This window comes from Cannabis sativa, unplaced genomic scaffold (genome assembly GCF_029168945.1).
Source record: "Cannabis sativa cultivar Pink pepper isolate KNU-18-1 unplaced genomic scaffold, ASM2916894v1 Contig3, whole genome shotgun sequence".
NCBI classification, from domain to species: Eukaryota; Viridiplantae; Streptophyta; class Magnoliopsida; order Rosales; family Cannabaceae; genus Cannabis; species Cannabis sativa.
In genome coordinates this window covers 5,527,034-5,546,385 of record NW_026870039.1, presented here as the reverse complement: position 1 = coordinate 5,546,385, position 19,352 = coordinate 5,527,034, and the positions used below count along the sequence as shown (strand labels likewise).

The 19,352-nt window shown below is 32.7% G+C and overlaps 1 protein-coding gene and 1 long non-coding RNA gene across 2 annotated transcripts; one reads left to right on the top strand and one right to left on the bottom strand.

The window, feature by feature from the left end:
* Positions 1–12,234: 12,234 nt before the first annotated feature.
* On the bottom strand, positions 12,235–12,954 carry LOC133033249 (uncharacterized). The gene is made up of 2 exons (XR_009685555.1): positions 12,759–12,954; positions 12,235–12,497 (listed from the first exon to the last, which is right to left on the bottom strand). It is a non-coding gene; the product is annotated as an uncharacterized LOC133033249 (long non-coding RNA).
* A 1,742-nt stretch (positions 12,955–14,696) lies between these two features.
* LOC133033177 (probable BOI-related E3 ubiquitin-protein ligase 2) lies at positions 14,697–16,263 on the top strand. The gene is made up of 2 exons (XM_061107805.1): positions 14,697–15,282; positions 15,404–16,263. The coding sequence occupies exons 1-2, from the start codon at positions 14,914–14,916 to the stop codon at positions 15,968–15,970; spliced, it is 936 nt and encodes a 311-aa protein (XP_060963788.1). The 5' UTR covers positions 14,697–14,913; the 3' UTR covers positions 15,971–16,263.
* Positions 16,264–19,352: the final 3,089 nt, after the last annotated feature.

Sequence of the window (19,352 nt, the reverse complement as noted above, 5' to 3'; positions counted from 1 at the left end):
AAGTGCCTGCCAGCCTGCACGCTGCACATTAGTGTCTGTCAGGGTCTAGCTGGCCAAGTGCCTGCTAGGGTCTGGCAGGCCAAGTGCCTACCAGCTTTGGCAAGTGTTGGCCAGCCTTTGTACAACTTTCCCCGCAAAGGTCAGGTTTCCTTGGTCGAACAAGCCTTTTTTGGTCTGACAATCATCCTTTGGCTGACCAACTTGTGCTCAAACCCTGGTCATCCATACAAGCTTCTTTTGGTCTGCCTACGTACTCCCTTTGGTCGGTAAAACATGGTTGTGTAGCTTCTTGATGGCTTGCTTAACTCCTTTTACTTGTTGCTTAACGACTTTTCCATGCCTTGTAAGGACATTTTGTCCGACTATTGACAAGGTTGTATTAACGCGTTCTCAGTTTTGGCTTACGTGGACATGCCACGTCATGTGGACAAAATTTAGGATAATAATTGTGTTGGAAATTATTTTACCAGGATCTTAGATCTACTCACAAGTATGTTGATTAACACCCTAAATATGAACTTTCTAAAACGATGAAATAAACACATATAAAGTTTAGGAAACCTTACATTGGGTGCAGCGGAATTAAATGACTCCTTCCGTTCAGATCTCTAACCCTTGTATCCTTTCTGTCGCAGAGTATTATCAAGATCTGAACCTGGATCTCTTTCTCTGAATCTTTGATGCTGAAACTCCTTTTGCTGATGATCTTTTTTCACGATCTTCCTCACTATGATTGAGGTATTGCTTGCTGTGTGTGGGCACTACTCTAATCACTAAGGGGTTTCGAAATTATCAAGGAAGAAGAGAGAGAGAGGGTGGCGGCCAAGGTAGAGACAGAGGCTCAGGTTTTCTGAATCAGAATTGTAATTTTCCTGAAGCATTCACTACCTATTTATAGCATTCCACTAGGGTTAGGTTTGAATTATTTGGCATTAAAATAATGAAAATATCAATTTAAATTACCTACAAAAGTGGTCGGCCATGGCTTATTGGGTTTGGGCCTTGCTTTTTGCAATTTTGCAGTTTTAACACTTTTGTATCTGATTTTCTCTAAAATGCCAATTTTCTAATTCAACCATTTAAATGTCAATTCTAATTATTTAATAACTATAAATAATTATTAAATAATATTTTCATTTATCATATTTATTAATTGAACCATACAAAGTATCATAATTAACAAATATGCCCCTAACAACTCTTTCTTTACAATTTTGCCCTTACTTAGTGAAAATTTCACAAATAGACATAGTCTAATTTGAGAATTATAATTGATTAATCAAAACCAATTACATGAGTCTTACAAACAATATTATCTCAACTAGTGTGGGGACCATGGGTCTATATAACCGAGCTTCCAATAATTAGAATAAGAATTTAGCACTAAAATTCACTAACTTATTAATTCTTCGTTGAATCCACGCATAGAACTTAGAATTGCACTCTCAGTATATAGAATGCTCTATATGTTCCACCATATAGACGCATCATTAGTTATCCATTGTTATAATCCTAATGTGATCAATGATCCTCTATATGAATGATCTACACTGTAAAGGGATTAGATTACCGTAACACCCTACTATGTATTTTATCCTTAAAACACTTGACCCCGTATAAATGATATTTCAGCTTATGTGAAATGAGTACTCCACCATTTATGTTCGTTTGGTCAAGCTCGAAGGAGATCATCCTTTGCTTACTATTCGCCAGATAGAAGCTATAGATTCCATGTTTATGTTAGCGCTCCCACTCAATTGCACTACCGTGTTCTCAAAATGTACGTATCACCCTGACCTAAAAGTAGGCTTAACTAACAAATCAAAGAACACGAATAGCCTTTCAAGATTGAGCATAAACATAACAGGATTAAGAACATTTGATCTAGGATCAACTTGGCGATATTGACTTGAATAGATTTTACGGTAAGTTTAATTAAATCTAAGTCAAAGTTCAATATCGGTCCCTTCCGATGCATACTCCATGCATCCAACCTGAGCTTTACTTTAACCAATGTTCTGGAAAGAACATAGCATTTCTCCAAATGCAAGTAAACTCTTGTTGTAGATTATCATATCAGTAAAACCCTGTGTCTGATAAATCTAGGAAACTTTATTCACATAGTCATGTTTACTTTCCAATGTGATGACAACATAATAAACAGGATCAAGTATGTGAAAAGGATTTAAGATGAATTTATAAATCAAATAGACAAGCAATTGATAAAGTGAACCAAAACATACACAAATGAATGAAAAATACTTCTGTTTCTTTATTGATGTTGAATAAAATAGATTACATTGAAATGGAGTTTTATTTAGGGCATAAAACCCAACAAATTGCATAATTAGCTTGGTAAGATTGTAAGCTTACTCATTATGCTCTAAACACACATATGATTCCATATTTAATAAAATATGCCTTATTAAACATAATTAGATTTTTGAGATATTATACTTCGATTAAAAAAAAAACTCAGAACAAAAGACTATTAAGGCGAAGACGTAGGTCTCGAAATCACTTAAGACACATGGAAGACCTATATGTCTTCGTTTATTTCAAATAACCGAAGACATGGGTATTTGTTTACAAAAAAATTGATATGTTTACCCAAAACCAAAGAAAATGTTTAACATCGTTGCCCCGAGCCCTAAGACCCACAAAACCCTAAATCTAATGGTTACTTTTCTAATTTTAAACTCACATAATCCTACACTTATAAACAAAATTAATAGATTGTCAACAGTAAAATCCTTAAACAATGTTATTTTTATATTAAAATTAAAAGTTAGAAATGTTTACTTGATTTTTCAATCACCACTACCAAATTTTTTAGCACTTCCATTGATTTTTCAGCCACCACCGTACATTTTGTGATAACCACCACGAGTATCCAAATCCTATATCACACACACTATAAAAGATCAAAGAATAAATGCAATGCAACCTTAAAAACATATATTAAAGTGATCTATACCACAATGAGAGCTCAAAGACCCAAGAAATATCTCCATAAGCTATTGTTTAACACTGCCACCGTCGAGCCCCAAAACTCACGAAATTCCAAAGTAGAACTAATTTATTTACCGTTAAATCTTAAAATAAATTAATTTCTAGTAGATCTGTGTTTTTTGGTAAGAAATATAAAATATTTCACAAAAAAACGAAGAAAGCGGTAATTTATGGAGAAAATAATTGTTTGAGTTTGGTGGTTTATTAAGGTTTTAGATGACAAAGGTGATGAGAGAAGAGAGAAAATAAAATATGTCAACTTTTCCAATGATATATAGAAATAATAGAAGATATAGGTCTTCAATTTATTTTTAATTTGGTAATACTTGCAACGAAAAGGAATGATGGTTAAAAATGTATGAGACTTAATTTCATTACATATACAGTAGAACCTCTATTCAAGAATACATTTGAGACTAAGCAAATTATATTCTAATTGAGAGGTTATAACTAAATAGAGTTACACCAGAAAAAAAAAATTAAAATACCAAAAGATATCAATGTAACAATAATAACAATAAATAATTATTAATACTATATTATAATAGAATTGTTTTAAAGTAAATATAATATTAATACATATATTACAATTTGGAATAAAATTATTAATTTTATGTAAATAGATTTACAAAATATATGTATATATTTTATAAAGATGTAATTATTCTTATAGAGGTATACTTTGTTTATACGAGACTTAGAAAATGTATAACTAATTACAATTTAGAGATTATTCTTATTTATAACTGGTTCAAATTTAAAGTTCCCTTAAAACCATATTTAGGTTAAATATTAGAAAACATGAAAATAAAAAGATTATGATAAATGTACAACTAAGTATTTTAGTTATGGATGTTTAAGTAATTGTGAAGTTAAAAGATAGACATGGTAATAGAATAAACAATTTAGTTTAATAACACCAGCACTAATACACTAATATTTTAAATTCTATATATAACTATGCATTGCGTCATACATGAGATTTGATAGCTAACATAATTATTAACAAAGTATTTCGAAATTACAATTTACAACAACGTACGTAATTAACCTTGCTAGCTAGCACAATCATATCATCATATATATGGTTGTTTTTTTCCACCAATATATTTCTTAATGCCATACCCAATATAATAAAGTCGTACATATAAAACAACATGAATCGAAACAAGGTATTATTACTTCCGGAGGCTACTTGCGTTAATATTGTATATAAATAAATGGCTTGAAATCTACGTGATGACATGATAATTAGTAGCACGGTCAAAGTTCCAAAATTTATATATCATTATTGTCTATTCAGTTACGTTGTTGGAAGGAATCGAGCCTTCCTCGAAGCAAGATCGAGCAAAGTCAAATTTTGAAAAAAAAAAAAAAAAAAGGAAGAAACGTTTAATAAATGGTTTTGATCACAAATTTGCTTTAGAGAAAAGGTAGCTAAAACTGTTTTAATTGGGAATAAGTCCATAAACTATAAACTATAGTAATAATAATAATAATAACATATATATTTGATTCAATGTTCCATACAATATACAAAGCCCCACAAACCCTATCTAGAGAGTCATACTACTGAGTTATCAGATATACCTAAAAATCAAAAGAATAATCAATCACATTGTAGCTTAGTCAAAGATGCACGAAGAACCACCCAAAAGCTATTATTATTCACTCTTTTCTTTCATACCCTTTTCCTTTTGTTTTCCTTCTTTCAAAAAAAAAAAAGGAAAAGAAAAATACTTGCTTTTCTTGAACTCTTCTTCTCTAATAAAGAAAAGTGTCACAATAGATGGGTGTGTCTCGATATCATGTATGAGTTTAAAAATCAAAACTGACATTTTGTCACCTTAACCAACTCTTCATTATTAGAGCAATATATGGGGTACTCGTAAGACTTTTTTTTGGGGAGAGAGAAAAGTTTTTCAATTTACTAATAAAATGTGGAGAAGACTCATTATTGCAATCTATATTTTTTGCTGGAAGTCAATAAATTATTGCAACCTATATATTGCTTATTAAATTATGATTATAATAGTACATATGGTGCAAAACTAACCAGCCCAAATAAGATAGTTTTAGTACGTTTAAAATCTTATCTCTTCTTTTTGTCAAACGTCACATAACACATTCACTAATAGTTTTCCACATATGAGTTACTTTTCTTATTAGCCCCCTTGAAGTTGGTGGATCATTTTGAATGTGCATAACATTACATTAACACAACATATAATCTTTATTATTCACCTCCATACAGTGTCAGTTATTCTTTATTTAATCATGGATTCCACTTCATACACATACACACTATAAATATATATTCATAATACACATTATAAATATTAATATTATAGTCTATAGATAGTCTATAGATATAATATTATTTAAATCTCTCTCGGATCACCCAACCTCTCCATTATAATTTTTTGTCTACATGGTATAATGATCAAAGCTCCAAATGTCTTGATATGGGCCAATATCATGGTACACATTGCTTGAAAATTGAGTTAGAAATTATTAAACTCGGCCACATAAGGCTGCTACTAAAAGTCTCAAACCCAGACAAAGAAAGCAACAAACAAAGCTAGTTGTTTGTTGTGAACATTAATTAAGAACCCCTTTTTATTTATTTATTCAATAATTTTACTTTTTTTTTTAGGGAGAGTGACCCGCTAAGTTATAGCGAGCAGGAAAAGGGATCACTTCCATTCCAAAGTCAAGTGTTATCTAACCCAATAGACAATTACACTAAGTTGTGTGTTGTTGTATTTCTTAGCCTGTTAATGTGAGATAAGAAAACAATTGGGAAGGAGAACACTTCTTTAAGAGATTCTGTTATGGTGCGAATTTTTTGCCTAGAAACTCAAGACCAGGCTCCTATAAGAATGACACATGGATTCACATCCCTTGAGGATCGCTGAGCTTTCAAGAAGGGACTCCTCGAGAAGTTAGCCTCGCGAGATGATGTGACTCTGACAGGGTCTAATCACATTATTACGTCTCGCCTAATAAAAAATAAGCAGGACCAAGAAGGGACTATACAAGTCGCGCATATACCGAGATATATGCGATGAATAAGTAGTCTTCTCCTGCGACTTAGTAAAGATCATTTCTTTACATTACGAATTGGTTCCAATGTCCCAGCGTACTCGATGACTCGATAAGGACTCGCATGTCCTATGTTATCAATGCTGATAATGTGTCCACATACGTTACTCGACCAGGATGCAGATACCTTAGTACAAGGTCCATTAGCCTCCTTTAGAATGATAAAACACACCCTAAGCCTGCGAGCTTGTGTGAGAAGATGAACAGGCAACTCGCACTGTAACACCCTAACTAGCATAAGCGTGTTAACATGATTTTAAACATACTGTGTAGCTCGTGCTAATCAACGAGGTTATTGAAAATCGTGATTAATTAAAATTTGCTTATTTAATTAAAAACTTAAAGTATTACATATATAATATTTCGAGATCCCGTCTACAAAATACTTTACAAAAAGTTTGCTATTCATTTACAAAATATTTATCGTCCAGCGACTAAACAACAAAAGCCATGATGTCCCGAGGATCGTACGCTCCAGGCCTAACCGCCCTGACATGTACAATCTTCATCTGCTCGTCCTCACGATTCCTCAGCTTTAGCCTTGCCCTTACCTACACATAGAAATAGCACTGTGAGTCGACAGACTCAGTAAGAAAAGCATAACATAAACATACAACTATCCCGGGTTATAACCTGGCGCCATACACCTGATCATAACCTTAATCCCCGTGTCCCACACGATACTGAGTCTAGAACGTTCATAAGACAATATTATCGACCATAATGTTAGCCTATACTCAATATGCTAGTCATACTCTAGCCATATTGATGTGACAGCATCGATCAGTATTTTAGCCAACATGCATCTATCAATAATCAGTACAACTCTATGTATACTATTACTCCTATCAATGTAATCAAACAGGCAATAACAACATGTACGCTAACCATGTAATAACATATGCATGATATTATACTAATCTTACCTCAATTCTGAATTCAGGTGTGCCAGTCAACCTAAGTGGAACAACAGCTCGGCGAATTATAGGCTCCTAAATCACATCGATATCAACACACATAAGTGACTTACTAAATCACAACCGAGACTAAGGTTTAAAACTAAAACCCTATCTACTGCAACTTAATATACTAATATCCCAATCTAGCAGGAAATCAACTAACTAGAAACCTGAAACTGACACGAAATGACAAGTTGAAAAACCGGTTTTCCCCTGCTGCAAAATCCGGGTAACCGGTTTTACAAGCAGTGTAAAACCGGTTAGCCGGTTTTACCCAGAAAACCTACAAAAATCAAACCCCTAACCAAAACGTTCCCAAACTCAATCAAACTTTCCAGACCTGCATATTATACCCCAATAAATATATTCCAAGCAACAAAACAATAATCAAAGCTCAGAATCAAATTTCACCATTAAAGCTTCAAGCTTGAGTTCTAAAACTCAAAGCTTGTCTAAAACTTCAAACAACCACTAATTCAAGCCTAAAACAACATATTCTAACATATTTTAACTGCAGAAACTTAAATCAAACACCAACAACAAGTATAGAACTCAATCCTTCAAAACATGCATAATTTCATAACTTGAATTTCAAGAAAACTAAAGGAAAGTTGTCTAGAAGCTTACCTTAGCTTGAAATCACTAAGAGCTGCTATAAAATGGCAAGATTTGAAGAAAAAACTCCAGAACCCTAGCTGGTTAGGGATTGAGAGAGAGAGAGAGAGAGAGAGAGAGAGAGAGAGAGAGAGAGAGAGAGAGAGAGAGAGAGAGAGAAATGGCTTTCTCTTGTTTTTTTTTATTTTGAAAAATAATGAGTAAATAAACCTTTGATTTATTAAACTAAATCAGCCAACATTCCAATAAAAAATTTGATTTAATTACTTAATCAAACACACAAAAAGACAAAAGACTATTGGGGCAAAATGACTATTTTGCCCCTCCCACACTAAAAGTCATAAAATAGCACTAAGGGGTAATTTGGGAAATTCTAAAATCCCGACTATTTCTGACATTCTCAATGTCTAAACTATTGTCCTGATATTTTGAAAATACTAAGATGTGATTCTAATAGTCATACACCGCGTTCTAATGTTGCGGGGCACAAAACATGCATAAATTATGAAAATTCTATATATGACATAAAAATGCATTCTAAATTCAAATAAATCATCATAAATAATTAATTCAATATTCATAATTAATTTCCATAATAAAGCCCTAATTATCTGCTAATTTCCAAATTAAAACTAAGCGGTCTTTACACGCACTATGGAAGTTGCATACGTTGTTGTATTTAGTGAAATAGATTTAAACTGTTCTTCATTTATTCCTTTAGGTTTATTTTAATTTAATGTTAATATGTAATGTAAAATGGTTCTATAACCGATTAAGTTTTGTGTAACTAAAAGGACACTTGCTTTGTATATAAAGGGGTGATCCGACATAAATAAGACAAGACAGAGATCCCTTGCAATAGTGAACTAAGCAGACCTTGATTTGACTGAACCACTATACTTCCTGGTGTTCATTATTTTTCTTGCTTTTAAATTGTCTAGGCAGTCTTGTTCGAATACTCGTTGTTTTAAGTTGAGTACTTGCTGCTTTTTTGTTAAGTGTCAATTATTTATTTTCTATGTTGTCTAAATTCCTCCGACAACATTTGGCGTCGTCTGTGGGAACTTCTTTGATTTTGGAGGAAAATCAACATGGCTACAAACCAGACAAACAAAAACACTGGATCTTTCAACTTTGGAACAATGAATGTCCCACTCCTAGGTGATGGAACTAATCTGACTAACACAATCAATGGAGGTGTGGGACGAACCAACGTCACTCCTCTCAATTTGTTCCCAGAAACTACTGGTCATGTAGGAGAGACGTCGACACCGGCAGCCACTGTAGGCCACTTCTCGCCTATCACGTTGGTCGTAGCCTTTAAAGGAATTTTCCAACTGACAACAGCACAGTATGCAACCATGCAGAAACAGATGCAGGCATTGCAGGCTAAAGTCGATGGGAGAGTCAGGACCCGACGTCCACCCTGAGTCTCGAACACGCGCTCAGGCAACCCTCAAGTAACTACAAGAAATAGACAATGAAATGAACGTCTTAACAATAATTGTATTCCCAGGGAACGTGTGAATGTGCAAGAGGGTCTCAATCTGAATCAACCCACACATAACTCCATGCGTAGTAGGGAGCCGGTTGCACCTGATTCCGGTCGTGACAGAGAAGAGAGACCGCAAGAGGAAGACCCTGAACGGTGAAACCTGAGATTGTTAGGCTCGGCCACAAGTATAGGTAAATGAAGTCAAATCTCATTCTTCTTCTACTAACAGTCGCTCCCCTAGTATTTATACTAGGCCAGGTTCTGTTGAGACACGACGAGGAGGGAGATACCATGTTCATAGAGCTGATCTTCGTGATCAACTCAACGAGAATTTTAGGGTGTGATCCCGGACACCAAGAAATTGCAATGATGACGAGCATCGTGATCCCCAAATGGGGGATCAAGGCACGTAGAATGTGAACAACCTGACTAATCCAGTCAACCCGCTGATCGCACCAGCTACGACCACAGAGGTAATAATCCTAGCTAACATAGCCGCGGTTGCTGCTATACTAATAGTAACAGACCAATTATGCCTTACCAGGAGGTATTGACCAAGAAAGCCTCTTGCGAGCATTAAGAATGATCGAGTAGCAAAGAAAGCCTATTTACAAACTCCATGGGACATTGCCTTTTATAGAAGAAGTGTAACAAGCTAGACTCTCGAAGGGTTTCAGGCTATCTAAGTCGCTCAAATACAAAGGTACTACTAACTCGATCGATTATTTAGATAAGTTTAATACAATTATAGAAAGACCAGGTACCACAACTAGCAAAATATTAGATACTTCCTGCGACCTTAGAAGTTAATGCTCACGATTAGTTTAGCAAATTACCCGAGGCCTCCATATCAACCTAGGAGACCTTCGTAGACTTATTCTTAACCACTTCCAAGCCACGATGACATCCAAAATGATAGCAGTGGTTAGGGAGATCCTCATATTTCAGTTTAAGCTAGGTGGCGGAAGACATCCCAGGGAAGAGAATAGGAAACCTCTTGCTAGAGGCTTGGTGACATCCAACATAATACGAAACTTTAAAAGATCCCCGTGTTTTGAGGAGGGAGGGTTAATGGATTTCTAGAAGAACCCCTACAATTTGACCAACAAGTTTGGCCATCGATATGGATCTTCATGTGAAGGGGATGTTGTGGATTTGGACCCATAGTGGAATTTTCCTAATAGCCACAGGGACAGGGGAAGAGTCAAGGTCAGGGATTTCAAGGAGGATAGGATTTTAGTCAAAAATTCAAGGTTGATTGACAATGGCTCGACACCTATCTCCTTCACAGTGGAAAGATACCAGATACAGGTTTGAATTAGAGGATCTTTCCTTAATGCTAACAGGAAACTCTCTTTTCCAGTATTTTTTAAGGAAACTTTTCAAGACATTGTGGTTAAAGCTTTTTGTGCTATACAAGGTGGCCATGAGGTAGAATAGGGTAAAGCTAGTGAAAGTCCTTCTTGAATGTCAGTATTATTAACGAGAGAGTGTACAATGTTCTTTATTTCAATAAGATTCAAGGTTGCAGAAAAAAAAAGGGGCGGGGGGGGGGGGGGGGGGGGGGGACTAAGTCTTCCATTTTAGGTAAAGTAAGAATTGAAAGGTAAGATAGGCAAGTCTAAACAAATAACGTAAAGGGATTAACCTGGGTCTTATCAAATAGATAAAAACTAAGAAGATTGTTCTACGGGGAATACAGGGGGTTGTGACTAACCTAGGTACACTCGAATGCCAGAGACAGTAGGATCTATACCATTAATAGCCATTTCAAGTGAAAGATTATCTAAATCTATCCACAGACCAAGTTAGTAGACACAACAATTAAAAGTAAAATCTAATATTTTAAGAGCTGAAAAGACTCTCAAAATTAAATATTAAAAGAAATCATGATTAGATTTACTTAGAAGCAAGATCAAACATGTAAATTGCTCACAAATGCCACTCCATACTTCCCCCAATTAATGTCCTCGTGAACTAGGTAAATCTAACATCAGTGCCTTGAGGATAGGTTGTCGAGCATCAATCACTTTAAATGTGGCGCCACCGCAATATTGCAAAGGGTGGAAGAAGTGTTTGAGCCAAGAATCAAAAAGATTGAATGTGGTCATAATGATCGCTGCTATTTGAAGAGAAGGATGAAGATACCTGTAGAGAAGCTATGCTTTCTGGAGAAAACGAAAGGTGTCTCAAAGAGGTGTTCAGGTGGTCCAAAGACCAGTTGAAATAAGGTGGTCTTAGGTACCCTATTCAACAATTACTCATATAGTCATGACACTATAATTTTATTTTAGTGTGTGCATATAATAAAGTCTCTCACAATTCATAAAGCTTGCCAATTAATTTTTAATTAAATTAAGATAAATGCTAGACATTTTTTTGTGTGTTAATATCACTAGATTTAATTAAATATCAAATTTCATATAGTTTAATATAATAACTTTAGAAGAATATTACAAGTTAATTACAAGATAACATATTTAAATGTCTGTACACTACTAATATTCCATAACAATATTCTTAAATTAAACGAGTTTTGGTGAGTAATTGTGTGTGGATATTGAATAGACGACCACATATGTAAATAATAGGGATCACTAAAAAGCTCGTTGGATTTTCCTTGAATTTGGCCCATAGACTAGAAGCGTGTGATGAGTTTAATTTTATCCGGCTCAGACGGCAGGTTATATACTGATTTTATTTCAATTAAAAAGATATATATATATATATATAAATATATTACAAGGTGTTTGCGCAGAAGCTTCAGAGAAATTATTTATAATTACTGTTCAAACTAATAATAATAATAAGAATAATTAATAGAGATGTTCATTCATGTCCATCATATGTGCAATTCAACATCATGGAAGTGGAAGTGCTTTGTCATTCATAGGAGATTACACTACTTAATATGTTAATTGAATGGACTTTGAAAATTGGGGGATATTCTAGCTTTTTTGTTTTTTAAAAGTAACATGCTTGCTTTGCTTTATTTTTTATATCACAATTCTCCGTAACTTTAATAATAACAATAAATAGACACACTACTACACAAACAAGACACTGCCATCTTAATCACTCTTTTTTATAATTTTGTGTCTAGGGTAGATATTATCCAATCTTTCAAATCAAATCAACAAACATACGTACGTATCCAATTCAAATTACATCACCTACTTACTACTTAATAATACCAAACACTGTAACGCTATAATAATTTTTTTCATTATTTTTATCGTTATGTGAATAAAGTACCATACTAAAGAGTCTCAGCTCTCAAATGCGTCCATCCATGTCCACTTTGCCGAAAGCTACAAAACAAAGCGAAGCAGTTGAGAAGTTGCAGAAGGAAAGACTTAGCATCAAATACGAGAAAATGAAGTGCTTTTGGATTTATGTGCACCTCCACACATTAATTAACCATTAAGAAATGGAGAAACAACACAACACAGCCAAGGAAAATACAATAATTATATGTAAAATTAAAAAATTAAGGTTATTTTTATAAAAAAAAATTATATAATATTTATAGTCAAATGAAAAATGAGCAATGGTTTTCACATGGTTTGCACCATTAGTTGCAGAAGGAGCCGCCCCAAGGAGAGAAATGGCTCGTGGGTTGTGGTGGGTGAGCAGCACGTGGGTCCACCACCATCACCATAGGCCCTCTCCCACATTGCTTGCCTCTCTGTTCTTCTAAGCACTAACTCTCCTATTATTAACTATGTTTTCATAACCATAATAAAACCAAATGTAATATATATACATGCATACATATGTCCTTTGAAATGGCATAGGGAAATGAAATTTCAATCAATAAATATTTTAATTTTGTATAAATTTTGTTGTTATATGTATGTTGATAGTATTGGAAAAAAGAGTTTTTTTTTTATTTCTCTATTTTTTTTTTCGTAATTTGAATACCCGTCAATATTGCTGTGGAAATGAATTAGTAGTGTCGGTTTAGCATATAATGGCCCTCGTATCTATATATTGCATGTGCAAAGTTCAGAGATTTATATTTATATGGAAAACTTTTTCCTAGGAATTTAAAGTTTTCAGGCAAAAAGATGAGATAAGGATAAAAGAAGAGAAAAAATTAGCTACAAAACAAAGAAAATGACCTGCCCTACAGTTACGAGTTACAACTACGTTGCACAAACATTACAATCGTTAAGAGGACGAATCAATGTTTTTCATAGAAGTTTCTCATATTTGGGAGAAACCCACCGGAGGCTTCTCAAAAAAAACCAATTTTGCTTTACAATTTAGAGGTTTCGTGAAAACGTGTAAACTGTAATTGTGGGAAAGTGATTACTAAAGTCATGATACAGTGCTATTTAACCACTACATTCTTCCTATACAGTGAATCAATAATTTGTTCATTGTGGAATATCTACAAACCTATATAAGTCTATATTCATATTCATATCCTACAGTTGTGACCATTTTGGCCAATATTAAATGCATAGTATTCTTTTATTATTTATTTATAAAGATAGTACTATACTTATAGGTCTAAATCACACAAGGTGCATGATATATTGCTTTCTTCACAAGGACAAAGTGCCACCAATAATGGAAAAGTTTTATTTCATTATCTTATTTATTATCAATACTATTTATAATAATAATAATTATACACATATATAATTGCAAGAAAAATGGTATTTGCTTGAAACACGGTAATTAATTACTACTCATTTTTAATTTGAAAATATTATATTAGAATTTTTATAATTTAAAACTTTACTATTTAATTGTTTTTGTTTTCAAATAGAGGAATATTAAGAGTTAAACATGTGATTTTTACTTAATATTTTGAAATCAGTAACTAAATACATATATTTTAGTGGATCTCATCCGTTGAATATTTTAGAATTTATAAAATGTGATATCCAAATTTAAAAACTAATTAAATTTGTTATAATACACACACAGTTGTAACTAAAGTATTTTAATTCAATAATAAGAAAGCCTAACAAATAAACCATAATTCTTGAAAAAGAAAACAAAAAAAAAACCATAAAGGCACAAAGGAAAAGAGATGAAGAGGATCCTATTCTTCAGCCTTTACAGATGACTAAACTGACAAAATCTGTGATTCTCTCTAAAAATATATAAATACGGAAACTGACTCATTCACAGGGCTGGTTCTCTTCTCCTCCTCACCCACTTTGAATTCAATTTTTTCTTTAATTCAATTCAATTCAAAACAAACGTCTTCTGATATCTGACCCGATAGTTTAGTCACAAAATCTGCATGTGTACGTCGTTGCTTACCGCTTCCCATACATCTTTCTTTAATACACATTATTTTCTTCATTACATTTAAAACAAACCCATAAAAGACAGGGAAAGTAGTTCCCTATCCCTATTATTTTTCTTACTTTTTCCAAATTCTTTTTTTTTTTTTTTTTTTTGAATGTGGGGTCTACATACTTTAATTAGTCTCAACTCTTTGATCGTTGTTATTACTAAAAACTCCAGCCCACACATTATATATACCCCCATTTATACTCAATCACCTTTGTTTTCTATATGTTACGTCTACGAGAGAGAAGTAGAAGGGTCAGAGAAAGCTTGGATTACTTTTTTTGATCTGCAAAGTAGTTTAGTTCTTGGTTTCGAAGAGAACCCATAGGAGTATATGAACCATTGAGAAAAAGGGGTCGAGTTCGTTTTAAAAGAAGGATTTGGATTTGTGGCTTTTATTATCGTTTAAAAATGGCTATTCAAGCGCATTTGTATCAGGAGAATCTTGGGTTTCCTCTGTTTGGTTCACAGGATTTGATGATGATGCCGGTTGCGGATGTTGTTCATAATGGCTGTGGTGTTAATAGTAACTTTGGTTTTAATCAGTTTTGTTTCGATATTCCTCAAAAAAATCATCAACAACAAATTATGATGCCTGAGTTGCAGAATCTTCAACCGAGAAACGACACCGTTTGGTTCGATCATAACACTAAAAACAACACTAGTAATATGGCTACTGCCACTCCCACTCCCACCCCTTCAACAATGGCTTTCTCCCATAGTGTAATGGATCAAGTTGAGAAGCAAAGACAAGAAATCGATCATTATATGAAATTTCAGGTACTAAAACTCTTTCAATTTTTTTTTTCTGGTGACATAATCGGTTTGTGACAGTTTTCAGGATTGTTCTCTTCATAATAAGATTGTAATGTGTTGTTGTTTATGAATTGTTTGGTTACAGAATGAGAAACTGAGATTATTGCTTGAAGAGCAAAGAAAACAACAATTTTTAACGTTAATAAAGAAAGTTGAGCCTAAACTATTGGGACTACTGAGATATAAGGACGAAGAACTACTTCAAGCAACGAAGAGATCAATGGAGCTTGAAGATTTACTGAGAAAATTAGAAGCTGAAAATCAAATATGGCAGAGACTGGCTCAAGAGAACGAAGCCATGGTTCTATCATTGAACAACTCACTAGAGGAAGCGAGAGAAAGAGCTATGTGTTGTTTCAACAATGGCGCCGAGGACGCCGAGTCTTGTTGTGACGTGGGCATGGATGAGGAAGAAGAAGAAAACAGACAAGTAGCAGAACGGGAGCAAAACGACGACGTAATAGTAGTAACAGAGGAGAACAGAGAACACAAAACGACAATGGTTTGCAAAGCCTGTAATTCTCGAAGCTCGAGCGTTCTTTTCCTTCCTTGCAGGCACCTTTGTTCATGTAAAATTTGTGAACCCTTTCTCGATTCTTGCCCAGTGTGTAGGACAACCAAGAAGGCTAGCATAGAGGCTTTAATTTTCTAGGCTACTTTCCCGGGAAAACAAGAAAGAAAAATGTTTAAAAAAAAAGCATAGTTGATGACCATTAAGGATATGGATTGCACATAATCTGATAGCACTCTCTTTTCGATGCAAGGATTGGTCTTTTTATGTTTAAATTAAAATATTTTATTTATTTATTTTGCTGTTTCTTTTTAGGGACTCTGAACATGGATTTGTTTTGTACCTTAAACAACCAAAATTAATAGCCAGAGTTAAATAGTACATAAAAACAGCATCTTTACCTTTCATAGAGCGCTGTTTACAGTTTCCCATTACTCTATTTCTTTTCAACCTTTTAATTTATTGGCATTAATATCATTTATCAAATTCTATCAACTATTGTTATATTTTTGGCGGTATTAATTATTTGATTGACAGAGCGAGGCATTGAAAGCAATGTCAGATGAATTTTGCCTAGCTGTGACAACCCTATAGCTAAGAAAAAGCCATCAAACTTTCCTATATTCAAAATTAAAATATTTAGTGGTACTTATGTTTGAACGTTTCTATTTATTTTGGTATAAAACTACAAAATTGACTGGAAAATGACACCCCATATTTCAGATAGGATATGACAAAAGAGACTAACGTTACGTTTACATGTGTTTGCAATTCTACTATATTTTTATTTTTAAATAAAAAGTGATGTTTTTATAAAGTTTCAGAATGAATAAGTATAATTTGTCATGATTTTTTTTTTTTTTTTGAACAAGTAATTTGTCAAGAATAGAGGCAAAATCGCAAAATGAACTAGTTGGGGGATGTACCAAAAAGGAGGTGGGTGGCGTTGACAGGAGATTCTGCTCCCTGGGGTCCTCCTATTAATCCGCTGCTTTTCTGAGTAATTTCTTTCTTTAATTAATTATAAAAGAAATTACAGTGGAGAATGGCGTGGTTGAGGCGATGGGTCATTTTTTTTCTTTTTTGGTTTTTTTTCTTTTGAGACATTTTGTTTTATTTGTTTATGAATAATGATTAATATAATTTATAGTAAAGTATTGTTTACGATCCAACGTGTTTGTCTGTGATGATACTTCACTGTGGGTTACTCTGACAAGTCTATGTGGAGTGGGACCCACTTAAGATTTAGTTCTTGGGGACCAATTTGATACAATCTTAAATTTGGTTTGGTTTATTACTCATTTTAGATTAATATTAACCATTAATGAAAGTGTGAACACGTGAATATGGTCATTACAGGAAAAAAAAAAAAAAGGTAAGCAGACAATGGTTAATCACATGGACTTTGACCGATAATTGGGCCGGGTTATGGCGTGTGAGATTCCCGATATGGCGAAATTGTATTATTATTTTTCTGGCAGAGAAGAAAGAAAGTATAGCTTTGGAAAATCCAAAAATTTCAGTATAAGTCTTTTGTTTTAACCACTCGAGCAAGTATTTGTTGATAAGGATTAGCATTTTTTCTTTCTTTTCTTTTTTAATTAGCTATTTTACTTCTATTTGTTAACTTTTAAAATATAATCAATATATCTATATATATATGGAACACTTATTAATAGGTAATACCTATTGATGGGAACTAAAAAAAATTAATAAGGTAATAATTCAATAACTGGAAAGTTTCTCAAAATTATTTTTTTTAAAAAAAAAAAAAATTATATTTATTTTTTATAAAATTGGAAATAATAATTACAACTAATAATTTGAAAAAAAAAAATTATAAATTATTTATAAAAATTAATTAAAATTACTACTTTATTATTTTATGAAATTATGAGTTTATTAATAATTTATTATTGTAAAACTAAAAATCATTTACATGTATATTAATGTGTTTTTTTTATTAGAAGAATAGGAGCTTGATTGTGGAATCCAATTGTCTTAATATTATTTATATTCTTAAAAATAAAATGCTACAATACTTCTTAGTTCTTACTTAGGCTAAAATATTATTACCATCCAATGATTTTTTTGATATTACCATGAATCATTCTCCTAGAATAACTAATGAGGTGTTGTTCATTATTTATATTTTTAGGATTGGAAGATGATAATCTTGTCTAGGGGTCAAAATAATTTTTTGTGCTGAAATTCTTGTGTTGGCAATTGCTATTATTCAATAATGTTTATGATACTTTTTTCTTCCTTCATTTTTTTTTTTTTGTTAAAATTTTCTTCATTGGTTTTGTTCTTATAGATTTGGTAAGCTCAAGTATTTTAAAAAAAAATAAAAACATATAAATAATTGTTAATTATTATAAAATTAAAGATTTTAAGTTTAAAAAAAAATCTTATACATTTTATGTGCATTACAGTTTAAATCTTAAAATTATTATTTTTTTATTTTCAGTAATACAATTTAGAATTCTAGTATGAATAAATTTTTTAAAAAGATAAATATACACTTTTTTTCTTTTTAATCTTTAAAATGATTTTTATTAAAAAAAATAGTTTGTTAATTTTTTAGTTGTGTTTTATTTTTTAAATAACAATTCTATTTATAAATTTTTTATTTCTATTAATAGTTTTATCTATTTTAGGAATATAGAGAATAACAAAATAGGAAATATTAATTTTTTAATATTTAATTAATGATTATAAATATCAACCATTAGATATTTGATCCAATGGTCAAGAATAAAATACCCATACATGGGTAATACCCATTAAGAGCATACCCATATTATATATATATCTATAGAAGAGGTATGAGGCAGTAATATGTTATTCTAAAATCACTCAAAATAATTTGTTGTGATTGAACAACACAAACTCAAACAATATCAAAACTCAAATAATCAACAAACAAATACACGTACAAACCAAAAAATTAAACATGAAAACAGAGAGAAAACACAAGAATTATCCTGGTTCGGATCTCAAATTTTAAGTCTTACTCCAGCTCTCCCCCAAGAAGTTTCTATACTATGATTCAACAAGTTACAAACTTTAATTACAATGTAGAACCATCAAGAACAATTACAGACATAATTGGTTCTCCAATGCTTAAACCTAGAGCTCTTCAATCTGTCATGACAACATGAACTCTAACCAATTTGATCTTGACCTTCTCTCTCTCTCTCTCTCTCTCTCTCTCTCTCTCTCTCTCTCTCTCTCTCTCTCTCTCTCTCTCTCTCTCTCTCTCTCTCTCTCTCTCTCTCTCTCTCTCTCTCTCTCTCTCTCTCTCTCTCTCCTAAATGAGTTGAGTTTTAACAAACTTAACCGATTTGCCAAATAGGGAATGAATGTAACTAAAATGACAGTTAGACAAAACTGCTTGGAGAAAAAACAGGTTCAATTTAAATGGATTATCTTCCACAAATTCCACATTAATCCATATAAACTGAACCTTAAAAAAACTAGATTACACTTGGGGGAGTGATCCTGTTGCAATAGACAGGAC